At 36.1% G+C, this 12,954-nt stretch overlaps 1 protein-coding gene across 1 annotated transcript in view; it reads right to left on the bottom strand.

Annotated features, from left to right (window-relative positions):
• LOC140151435 (myosin-I heavy chain-like) overlaps positions 1–12,954 on the bottom strand; it is a 124,244-nt gene that overhangs the window by 96,656 nt on the left and 14,634 nt on the right. The window contains exon 2 of the mRNA XM_072173776.1: positions 8,162–8,478. Within this exon, the coding sequence (XP_072029877.1) occupies positions 8,162–8,456 (295 nt within the window). The 5' untranslated portion in view covers positions 8,457–8,478. The remainder of the gene's footprint in view (positions 1–8,161; positions 8,479–12,954) is intronic.

Below are 12,954 nucleotides of genomic sequence, written 5' to 3'. Positions count from 1 at the left end.
TGGGTTAAAAAATGAATCATGGTTCCCTATAGCAACATATTACACATTCGAACTTAATCTTTATAAACAACATGCAGGTGACATGAATGTTTGAGCATTTATAATCTTTGCTTTTGTTTGTGCATTAAGTTGTTTCTAACAATCTCTATTATGATCTGTGATTTGCTAGGTAGTTTCACTTGTAGGCCTATATAGGCTGGCCCAACAAAAAAAATCAGATTTTTATGCCTTTTTGGTGAAAAAAGCTCCAGATTTGGGGGAGAAGGTCAACTTTTCACAAAATTGCTCCCCTGGAAAAAAAAAAAGTCCACTTTTTCAAACTCTGCATCCCCATAAAACCATGTGTATGGGCTAGTATATATAGTAGATATAATAATAAATTGTGATTCACTATTGCAAATCATTTAAAACAAAATTACATCATGTAAGCTTTTTTAAGGATTAATGCTTCACACAGTATGAAAAATTTAAGATTCCTTTTTTGGTATGGGAACCTCCCTGAAGCCACACACTCCCATATGAGTACCAATTTGACACTACAAATTCCATGTCATAATTTTATGAAACTGATATTTATATCACATGGCACTTAAAGGAGTATGACCGGATCGACAGCCACCTCCCCAGGCCACATCCCCCAACTTAATCTTATCAAAATCAACATGGAGATTTCAGCATCAGAAGAACCCCCATTTTCTTCATAATGATAATCTCATTGAAATTTTAGGCCTGAAATATGTTCTATTTTTGTTATGAACGAAAAAGTGATAGCCTCATCCCGGGCCTCTTCCCCTATGTGATTACCACCCACTGTTCTGTAGGCCGTTGTGAAACACGCTTTTGATCGTAATATCAAAACTGCTAGTGCAATTTAACTCAAAACTTTAATAGGAATCAGATCATTTAGGTACAGGTCTCAATGTGAGTTACAGAACACAATATCGCTCATTCTACAAAATCCGGTGCCAATCCACTAAAAAAATAGAAAAAATAAAAGTTGTTCAAAAAGACCTGCTTTTTGTGTTTTTTAAAAGTAAATGTATCACTACTTTCAGATGTAAAAAATTGCCAACACCACTTGCATATTTTTCTTTCAGGAAGTCATGATGTTTTTTAACACTAAAACTCAATGTACCGGTAATGTGAGCTACGTTACCGACTATAAAATGGGCTGGTTTTACTCAATCCAAGGTCATAAAAAGCAAATTAAAGATCACTTGAGTGAAATGTAAAACAGATTTAACCATTTCATAGAAGTTTTGAAGATGCTTAAATGAGTGTGTAACGTAGCTCACAGTAACGTAGTTCACTGGTTTTTAATGTTTTTAATGTAATTTGCGAACGTTAGAACATTATGTCGGTTAATTCTAATATAAATGGGGTTCGACCACTGGTAGCTTTCACATATTATTAGGAAGTACATGTAATACAAGTGCATACTATAGAATCCTGGTAACGTAGCTCACCAATCTTAACATGGTCGGTCGAAATTTCAATGTTTACAACATTTCTATGCCAAAAATGCTACAGCATCACGATTTTTACTGTGATTTTAAAAACCTATGAGTGTTTCCTTTCAAAAACCGCAAATTACATTGATACCTCTGTTTTACTTCTTTCCAATAACGTGTGTTAAAAAGGGGTAACGTAGCTCACAGCATTTTGGTGGAAAGTGCAATTTATTTTAGAATTACACAAAGACATTTTAATCACTAAAAAATAATGTTGATAAACAATATGATGGTGCGTTATCTAATTAAAAAACAACAAATATGTAAAGAAATCGTATTTATTCAAAGAAAATATTCAGGTTTAGATGTGACACTTGAGCTGTGGAAACGCATTTTTAGCGATTTTTGAGCCTTTGCAAGGGTTAATCAGGCTGAAGAAAGCATTTAAAGTATGGAAAACTATATATGTCCGTGTAGATCTCGTTGAGTTCTACCAGAAAAACAACATATTTGATGCCCTAAATGCTCGACAAGGTTTTTGTGGACCAAAGAATGGAAAAAAGGCTATTGGCACCGGATTTTGTAGAATGAGCGATATGGAAAAATCTGACCACCCACCTTTAACCAATGTGAGTAAGGGTGTCTATGGCTGAAAGCATTTTCAGTAGTTCTGTTGTAACACCTGCTAGCGGAGGGGTAAAAGGTGAACTGTGTAATATTTTAATAATCACCTATAGGCCAAATATTAAAGGGATAATCAAAAATTTTCTTCATAAAACATTTGCTGAATCAGAAACATACAATTTGTATTATTACTGGTCACTTTTATCATAATACATGTAGCTCATCTTTATTGCATAAAACATAGATAAATATTGGCAATGGCATGTGAGCTACTGCAGAATTCCGTCTAAAGCATAATATGCCTCTAAATCAAATGAGGTTTTTTGACGAAAGATGCGAAAGGCAGACACCCTCCACAAAAATATTACAATATATTGGTCCACAGATCTGTGATTGATCTTACAATATAAATACATGTTTGTACAGCCACCTGTATCCGTGATAAGGTTGCTCAAACTCCAAATGTTTTTGTGGAGAATGTCTGCCGTTCATCTTTTTCATAAAAAAAACCATCAGAGGCATATATGTTTGTAGAAGGAATTTACGGTATTGTGTAGAATGCTTGTTTATACAATTTCCAATTTTGACAGTTTTCACTTGGGCTGACCATATTAAAATAAACAACTTATTAGATTAGCTTGATGAACAAATTTGAACATGTTATTCTGAATTTGCTAAAAACATTATGTTTTTAACTCAAACTGCCAAACTGCCAAACTCTTAACTTCCAAACTCTTAACTTCGCAATATTGCTCGAGTCAGGCGCTTCCTAGATACAGACTCATGCCATCACATCATCCGTGCACTCATATTATCTCGCCTCGACTACGGCAATTCTCTCCTTGCTGGCACCACCAACATCAATTTATCCAAACTGCAGCGTATTCAAAATAGGGCGGTGCGTCTCATCTACGACCTCAAACGTCGTGACCACATAACCCCATACATCAAGGACTTACATTGGTTGCCCATCAGGGGCGTGTCAACTTCAAGATCCTCACCATCATATATCAATGTGTCAATGACATAGCTCCACTCTACCTTCAATCTGGAATTCATTCTTACACCACATCTCGTCATTTACGCTCTTCCATGGATACTACACAGCTCTCCATTCCTCCCACAATCCCATGCAACATCAGGGAGGCCCAAACACTGGCCAGCTTCAAAAAGCTTTTAAAAACCCATCTTTTTCCAATTTGATCCATTTCTTGTCATTGCTATTTCTTTTTTTTGTTTTCTCTTATTGTAATGCGCCTAGAGCTAAAATTGTATAGGCGCAATATAAATCGATGTATGTATGTATGTATGTATGTTGCCAAAATGATCTTGTTTTAAAGGCCTATTCAGTGATCCCAGCGAAGGTGTAAAAAATTTAAATTGTTTATAAATTGCCTAAGAGTCAGTGAAGGATTAAAATCATTAAAATTGTCAGCATGTATTTTTGCTATGAAAAATGTAGGAAAAAACAAGGAAACAGCAGTATTGAAGCCAAATTCAAATACATGTAGTTAATTTCTCTGCTTCAAAATTACAGATTCATGTAAAATGTCTCATTTTGCCTTTAAAACACAGCTTTCGGCTTAACGACTAGCAGGCTATACGTTGGCACATCTATGGCACTAACAAAGGTGTCAAAATCTGAATGATTTTTACAATCCTTCAGATGAACAAATCATTGTAAGAATAGGCCTTCAACATTGAGAAACCTGGATCCAATGTATATTGTTTGAGGGCAGCTCTACACATTACAGGCCAAGTGAGGTTTCATATTCTTGTAAAACCGGACATCCGTCTTGAAGTTAAGTTTACTTAAGTTATCCACCTCAAACAACCAACACTGAACAATACCAGCACAATTGAAATGGACGTGGTACCAGTCAAACAAATGTAATAATATTTTGGCTGGTCTAATTGCTAACCCCACCAAGTATTTACCAAGACAAACTCAGTCAATAACTTCAAGTAGACTGTTTCAAACATGCCGCTATTTATTATCCATAACTAATGGCTAGCTATTGTCGGTAGATGAGACAGGTAAAAAGAGGGGATAATTAGTTGTTGGTTTCTCAATAAAGACCTGCTAAATGGCATCAATAACATTGGTTGATGGTAAGATAAACATAGAAGGAACCCTATCTGGTAGTTTTGAAAGGCATAATTCTTCTATCAGGTCTACATGTACTACAAATTATGCACAGCTCCACCCTGCATTTATGAAAAAGTTATAATGGGTTGTGAAAATAAATTAATGCAGTGACTGACGCTGATTGAGTACAGTAATCTTGTCATCAGAACAGCAAAGTGGCAAGTGCTATGCCAGTATGAACAGTAGCGTAGCCAGCGGGGGCAGACTGCCCCCCCTGACAAAAAATGAAAGAAAAAAAGTGCCCCTCTGACCAAAGGGCAAAGGAAAAGAAAAAGGGCAAGGAGCCCTTTTGCATCAAAATTCACCCGATCATGGGCCCAAATAGTGTAAAATACAAAAAATTTGCGCGCTGCGCGCAGACATTGTCACAATAAAGCAATTTCCGTCTCGAAGATGGGCAAAAATAGTGTCAAATTCAAATTTTTTTGCGTGCTACGCGCGCATATCGCCCTAATAAAGCCTTTTTTGGAAGCTCCAAAACATGTACAGTCTCACTACAACAACAATTTTATGTTGCAACTGCAATTTTTTTCAGCTGTGCCCCTGAATTTTTTTTGCCCCCCCTGACCAAGAAAGCTGGCTATGCCCCTGAGTATGAAATCAGCATAACTCTTAACCCTAAACTCTAACCATAATCACAGGATGTGGTAGGTATGCTGTAGATCTGCTTTTTTCCCATTATATGTTGCATATTCATTAGAGCATTTTATGATTTCCAACAAAATTTTATTTCATGTTTCAAGATAGCTTTACTTTGGGGTCTCTCAAGTCTCATGCTCTCAAAAGATGACTTTAAAACATACTCCATCTAGTGCAGGGGTGGTACCAGGATATTTTTTAATGTGTGGGAGCATGGTGGGAGGGGGTGGGGAAGCCAGGAATAATTATGTGGGGCATGCTGATCAGTGGCAATAAGCTGGTGGTCTTCAGTGTCGGGCAGTAGCGTGCATGAGGAATTTTTCAAGGGGGTGTGATGACAAAAAAATGTTAAAAATGGCACATATGAACGGACATCGCATTGAGCTTCTTGCGACGCTTGGGGGGGGTGTCTGAGGGGATGTGCCCCTCAGAAGTAAAAACTTTTGCAAAATGAATACCTGATTGAAGAGATTTGGTGGACCATTTTAGCACTATTAGTGTGTAAAATTTTAGTCTGAAAAAGCCGAAAATTTGTGAAATAACGGACCATGAAGCTTTTCGTGAACAAGTTTTCCCTTTAATCATGTTAATTGTAGGCCTATAAATTGTGTTAAACACAAATTGGTAAATGTCGAAAGCAGAAGCGAATATGGTAAGTTGTTTATCCACTATGTAGAGGGGTGTCTGAAGTCTCAGAAGTAAGAAACTTTTGCAAAATGAAGACCTAATTGAAGCGATTTGCTGGACATTTTGGCACTATTAGTGTGTAAAATTTTAGTTTCAAAAAGCCGAAAACTTGTGAAATGACGGTCTATGAAGCCTCAGAAATTTAGCAAAATGTAGGTCCAATTGAAGCCATTTGGTGCATAATTTTTACGCTATTTCAATGCAAAATACTGTCTAATTATGCTTTATTTTATTTTGAAAAGCGATTAGATTTGGATTACAAAGTAAAAAATCATCTGAAGTACATTATGCTTGCGTACTTGCACCGTGTGTTGACAGAAAAAAAATTGCAAACGGGTTTCAGCTGATAACATGGCGCAATGCGGTGTAAGTGATGCAGTTTTTTAAGCGTGATGATGGGGTTGACAATTATAATTTTCAAGTACGTTGCTGGGGTAAGGGTGTGGGGTGTGATGATGTAGGGGTGGGTGTTGGTGTAAACATGTATATCTATATCAATTAACAATTAAAACTTGTTGCCAGGGGTGTGATGGTGTGGGGAGGGTACGGGTGTGGGGGTGTTGACATGTATTTAACAGTTAACATCTTTACGTATGTTGCCGGTCAATACCGGGTATAGGGGTGAGATAATACCGGGTATAGGGGTGAGATAATTTGTGTGGGAGTTGTTAAGGCATCTATAGGCCTATAATTGTGATAATATGTCCCCTATGCTTTGTTCATCTCCCCCTACCCCCCCTCTCTCCCTCCTTCTCTTTTTTTTCTCTCTCTCTTTCTTTGTCTGTTCTTTTCCCCATTTTTTGGACAGATCCAAGGGGGTGTTTCACACGTAACACCCCCCCCGCATCGCCAATGGTGTCGGGGAGTTGGATTTTTTCTCCTGCATCTATTTTTGCTGTCAAGGACCATACAGACCAAAAAGCTACAAACACAACACTGCGCTATTGAAATGTCAATTTTTTGTTTTTAGTGTTTTTTGTTTGTTTGTCCAATTTTTTACCTGGGGAGCTTGAACCCAATTCCTACTGCCTTTTGCACCTGCTGTCAGTACATCCCATTCTTTTCTCACAAATCGCCTTCCTTCTGCATTTTAGATAAGATTTCTCATTATTTCAAACATCTTCATAATGAACATGTTGGTTTGTACCAAGCCACATGCAAATATAATAACAAAGTGAAAGTGCTGCTGTAGTTTGTATGGTTTAGGATCGCATTATCTTTAAAACCAACAGTTACTTTACCAAGTAAACGCAATGTTTTAGCTCATTTTCTCCCTAAAAGATCTGGTAAACATGAGAAGCGGATGTTAAGTTTTCTTCCTTGAGGATACACAAGTATATTAAAGTACTGCACAAAGCTTTACACAACACTTCTCCATGAAAGGGGGAGGGGATAGGGGGGGGGGCAGTCTGGAAAGTACTTCCACTATAAAGAAATTCAGGCATGCAGCTAGGTATAATCATGATAATATTAGATAAAATTAAATTTTATTAAAATATTAGAATGTCATCAGGAAACAGTTTTGATTGTGTTCATTGTAATCTTTTTTTAAGTTTCTCTTGTCTATATAGAAAAAAAAAATAGGGAAATTAAAAATGAGCAATCAAGTTGTCGCTGTACACAAACATTGTTGTAGTGCACAAAATACTGATCAAGCAAAAATTCTGTTGATTGATGGTAAAAATGTGGCAAAAAGCATGGTGATCTAAATGAAAATACCTTATAAATTCTTGATGCTATATGTTATCATTCAACTGGGTCTTTGATGAGTATTTACAACCGAGTGCTTTCAGACTCATAGCCAGGGGTGTGAGGGGGTGGTGCCATTAACCCTAGAACTACAAAGAGGGGGGTTGTACCACCCATCCCCCCAAGATTTTTTATCCATCACAAAAAATGCACACGTTTACGCCCAAATGATCTGAGCTAATCGTAGATCTATCCTTTGCACTCATTTATGTGAAAAAAAGTTCACCCAGCCTTACCCGGGGAAGGAATGGCTGTCAAAGATGACCATAGAGTCGAGGGGGGATTGGTGAGGCCCACCATTGGTTTCTACAGTAAAATCAATGATTTTCATTTTACTCTAGTCAAATTATTCCAAGAGCTACTGACTTTTTACTTGTCAGTAAGATATCACAATTTTAGGTAAATATACCCCAAATCATGACCTTTCTGTGAAATCTGTCTCAAATATAGGCTCCAAAAATCAATTGTAGTGTTGGTAAATGTCTGCTTTTGGCCAGAATAAAGATTTCTCTTGAAAAGGCTGCATTTGGAAAATCCGCATCCCCACGAAAAAATCCTGGCATACAGGCCTGCTGCCTTCTTTTACTAAAGTTTGTTCGGCTTATATATGACAGAAATTATTCAGCTTTTGTTCCTGCGCACATCAATAAAGTCCCAACTCATGCTTACATAAATTCACATAAGCATGCGCCAGTCACGCATTACACAACACACAACTAGAGTAAGCACTGCGCCCAACAGTGTGCACACCATTCTATATCAATTTACAGTGTTATAAGTCTTATTTTTTCCGCCTTATATAAACCGAACAAACTTTATACCTGACAAAATGTAGATGAACTGCAAATATAATCAAACTTACCAACTGCATCTTGTTTTGTACTCCTCAATCCCACCTGTACATCAGTGCAGCACTTAGACAGTTCTCTCAGTACCGTCTTGAAGACATTCAATCTCTTCCTCCTATCCTCACCCTTCTGCATCAAATCCATCCAAGACATATCTGCCATTGATTTCTTCAGCACTCCCAATGTCTGTGTGGAGTTATGGACCAGGGATGAGATGCTGAGGGTATCTTCCTCCATGTCATCATCAGCTGGCGATGAGGATGAGGATGATGGTGATGTTGATGGTAATGAAGAGCTTGTGGTCATCATTTTGGTTCAATATTGACACCACCTGTTGAATAATGAAACAATGAGGTGAAGAACATCAAGGCTGTCATCTCTTCTAGTTTCCAAGTTTGGCTGTATTAAAGTTGGAAAGTTCTTGCATGAAATGAAGCAAACAAGTCAACCAAGTAAGCAAGCGCGCAAGCAAACATGCATACAAGCAACCAACAAGTATTATAGATAGCAAAGTAGCACAGGGCAAATTAAAGGAGAATTTTAAGTAATGGAGCAAAAATATTGAAAAAGAGAAAAAAACATGTAGAAAGAGCAATTCTGAATTTTAAGAAGGGCAAGGGAAAGAACAGGGGAAAAAAAAGAGAAAAAAAAGGAAATGACAAATATAAGAACACAAACCATTTTTAAAAAATTGATGAGAATGCAAAAAACTATTTTTTAAAGTTTTAGACACTGTCACACTGTAAAAGTGGACATATTCACAGAGCATTCATTTTTGCACTTTTCATGCTCAACACAGCTACTGTAGTAATATAAATATGCGACTTTTTTTATGTAAATAGGTCTATGTAACTTATGTAATAAAATCCAAAATTTGATTTACAAACAAAAGTAGTTCAAAATTTATTGTCAAAACATGGAAAATTACATGCACAAATATTACCAATTTTCAATAAAACAAGGAAAAGGTCCGAACAAAAATACAATGGAAATCATAAATGCAACAAAACAAAGATGTGGAATATTCAATTATCTTGATTATGAAATCAAAACAACCATTTAAGTTAAGCTGGTATAAATATAATATCCGGAGTAATCCTCTATTATGATTAAATGAACCAGATTACCTAAAACCAGTCAAGTTTCTCCAAATATAATACTTTATGCATTATTGGTTAATGAGCTAGAAATTTGTGGGGAATCCGGCAGCTGTATCATGTGGATGAGGGGGTGATTTGTAAACACAAAAGTCATTTCAAATTATGCCAATATAAATATACTACTAGACAGAAAGTCAATCAAGTATTTAATCAATCAATCAACCAAGTAGCCAGATGAATAATTTTTCATATTCAATTTATTAAGTTTCTCAAATCAAGCATAATCAATCTCATATTGTTAAGTGGGTTATATTTTTGCTTTCAAAATTCTTGTCACTCTGTCTCCATACACAATGCTTGATCACACTGATCCTTCTAAACAGGGGTGGATCCAGGTTTTTGAAGGGGGCCTTCATGATTACAATCTCCAGTTCACTTCACTTTCCAAAATTGGTAAACCCATATTTTTTGAAGCTGAATGTTTTTCTTCGAAACACAAAATGTCTGACACCTCCCCATCTGCTAAAAACTGCAGATGACAATTAAATGAACTAAACCCAAACATGAAATACAATTAACATTTAAAGTTTAAGATTTGGTTCAATTATTGTAAGTGTGGGAAATAAAATACATAATGCATACTGTAAAAACTCGATAGATAGCATAATGTGCTTACTATCAAGCGCTTAACCAAAGTCCTGCGTTTTTCCAACTGAGCTAATGGGGTTGAGCTGAGACACAAATTTGCAGGTTTACTTGTTGTATGTGTATCAATGATTTGCTCAAAACCCTTTACACTTTTGTGGATGGGCACTTCATGTTTTCATGTTTTAAAAGTGCTCGATAGTAAGCAGTAAGCACATATGCTAACTATCAAGTTTTTACAGTATTTACATATTATTAATTTTACAGGTTTTATCTATATATATGAGGACTAGATGGAGGCACCCTCTCAAGCAACATTTTTATTACCTGCCTCCCCTTACTTTCCCTTGTCTCCTCATCCCTTGTCTACCCAACTGATGCCTGTCCCTTTCAATTCGAAGAAAATTTTAGAGTAGAATCACCTTTTGTCAAGGCTCAAATTTGCTATAAAGTACTTCAAATATCCAGTACTGCATAGTCCTCAGTCTTATCAATTAACACTGACCAAGAGCTGTAGGCATTCTTGTATTGTTTGTAAAATGTTTTGTCAAATAAAATACATCTTTAAAATATTATGTGTTCATTTATCTTATTTTTGTCTCTTTCTGTTTGTTACAAGTAATCAGAAAATATCATAAAAAATATTCAATAAATATCGAATCATCGTATCGTGTCCCTGCTGGTTTGATTAATTATTAATATAGCGCCACCACTTTTCCCGATCGAACCTTTCATAAATCACTATATACTTGACATGATCAAGATGAAAGACGGCCGAATCTACTTAATATTCATATTGACATTTCGAGATGAATATTCATATTCACATTATGCGGACCAATCAGAATACTTGATTAACGCTTAATATGCGGAAATAAACACTACTTATGAATAATATATCATTTATCGATCATGAATATGCATGTTATCATGATCCGATTGAATCGTATCGTGTTTTGGGCGTTTACTACGTGTATATAGTGTCGCGAAAATCAGAAAAGTGGTGGCGTTTAGGAAGGATATTTTTCTCAGGGGGAGAGGGGCAAGTAAATGAATACCATTTTAAAACGATCATTTACGGTGGAATTAACAATATTTTGTTGTGTCTTTTAATTATAAATTTATTAAAACATCAGAAAGAGTAAAAAAATCAGACAGATTCACACATAATATTTGTTAAAAACGTATTTTATTTCACACATTGTACAAATATCACAAACAATACAAGAATGCCTACAGCTCTTGCACTGACAATCATATTTCATACCAGAAAAAATTGTACCCTTCCCATAATGCATTTCTTCCATTTCAATTTTCTTTTCAATTTTCTGTACTGATTTGCTATCTAGTGCATCCAGGTTGTTAGTGACGAAATGTACTTCAATGGACAGTGCACATCCAGATCTTATAAAATATGTTTATTTCTTGACTATAGACCCATGTTTAGCCAGTCTATTCTCAAAATGAAAAACGAAGGGAACCTGTACAAAGTAATGGGAATGTCATTTGATGAAAGGAGGTAAAGGTATCATATTGCAAAGCAGGGCCGTAGCAAGGTTGAAAAATGTGGGGCGGCCATCACAAATGTGGGGCGGCCAAATTACAAATATATGCCCAAATTGAAATAGAGATATAAAAGAAAACATAAAAAAATTCTCAAAAAGTGGGGCGGCCATGGCATCCCGGCCGCCCCGCTTGCTACGGCCCTGTTGCAAAGGATTTTGGGACGGGTAAGATATCTTCTTTGATTTCATACATATCTACATCAAATCATTGATGTGTTATGATTTAACTGGCATCTTACATCTGTCCTATTGTCAACATCAAGGAACTTGTGGTTTCCTATGCCTACTATGAGGAGATGTCATGTTAAGAATAGGAGGAGCAGATTATTGAATACATGACATGTGTCATTTTCTCATGGCTCATATCTTTGATGAATTCAATTGGTTTCATCAAATGTGTAAACAATGGAATAGTTGTTTTTGGATAAATAAAAAATATGTTAGTAATCATGATGAATGCATTCAGTTGAACTCAAAATTATACAGATCTTATCAAAAGTAAAGTATTAAATAAATGGCCATAGGTTTATATAATTTAGTGACAGTAAAAGTACAATGTATTATTGAATGCATCATATCTTGGCCTTCCTAGTCCTTCAGAGTATATTTGCCTGAATGACAGACTATCAAAAGATGATCACTTTTGATGATCACTTTAAAAATAGCACAACACTGTATGGGATGCACCTGAATCGATATCCGAATAGTAGAATATCCAGATTCAGATGGGGGCATTATGTGTTTGGTATATTAATCATGAGTTCTGTTTCCTTGTCTCCCACTTTATACAGATCTGGTGGTGCTTTACTGTATGTTAGTGTAGAATATAGAACACTTTCAAGGGGGGAAATGATCAAAAATGGGATAAAGAGTACAAAAAGGCTTCAAAATCTTTAAGATTATACAAATATCAGCATCCTAGTAGTGGGACAAGAGGGGGGGGGGGGAGACAGCTTCCCCTTTCGCCCTGGCTATGCCACTGCATTTGAATAGAAGGGTGCCACCATGACTACATCAGGTGCTATCTGCAATAGTCAAAACTTATGAGGGCGCCATCAGTTGACTATACATTGAAGCATTTTCATTCAGTTGCTATCTGCAGTAGATAGCGTTATGTTCAGGCTTATAAATCTTTCCATTAGGCAAAAAAAAAAATTGTTGTGTTGCCCTCAATCGCCCGACCCTAAATCCTGGAAAATCAGGGGAGCAATTTTTTTTTTTTTTTAATGATGATTTTTACAGATTTGTTCAAAAAATCAAAGTTTTTCACTTTAAATTAATATTTTATTGAGAGACTAGTCTTTAATTGATGTCTAACAGGTATCCAGAAGTCAAAATTGACAAATGTCTCCTAATTGAAGAAGTATTATTTAATATTTGAGGGGATTTTTAAAAACTGAAGGAAAAAAAAAACAACTAAATCCGACCGTCCTACCCAACTTTCCCATTTTCCCACTTGAGGGCAACACAACAATATTTTTTTTTTGGCCTTATTGA

Source organism: Amphiura filiformis, chromosome 4, assembly GCF_039555335.1.
Source record: "Amphiura filiformis chromosome 4, Afil_fr2py, whole genome shotgun sequence".
Classification (NCBI taxonomy): Eukaryota; Metazoa; Echinodermata; class Ophiuroidea; order Amphilepidida; family Amphiuridae; genus Amphiura; species Amphiura filiformis.
The sequence above is the reverse complement of the archived record's forward strand: the minus strand, read 5'-3'. Positions and strand labels throughout refer to the sequence as shown.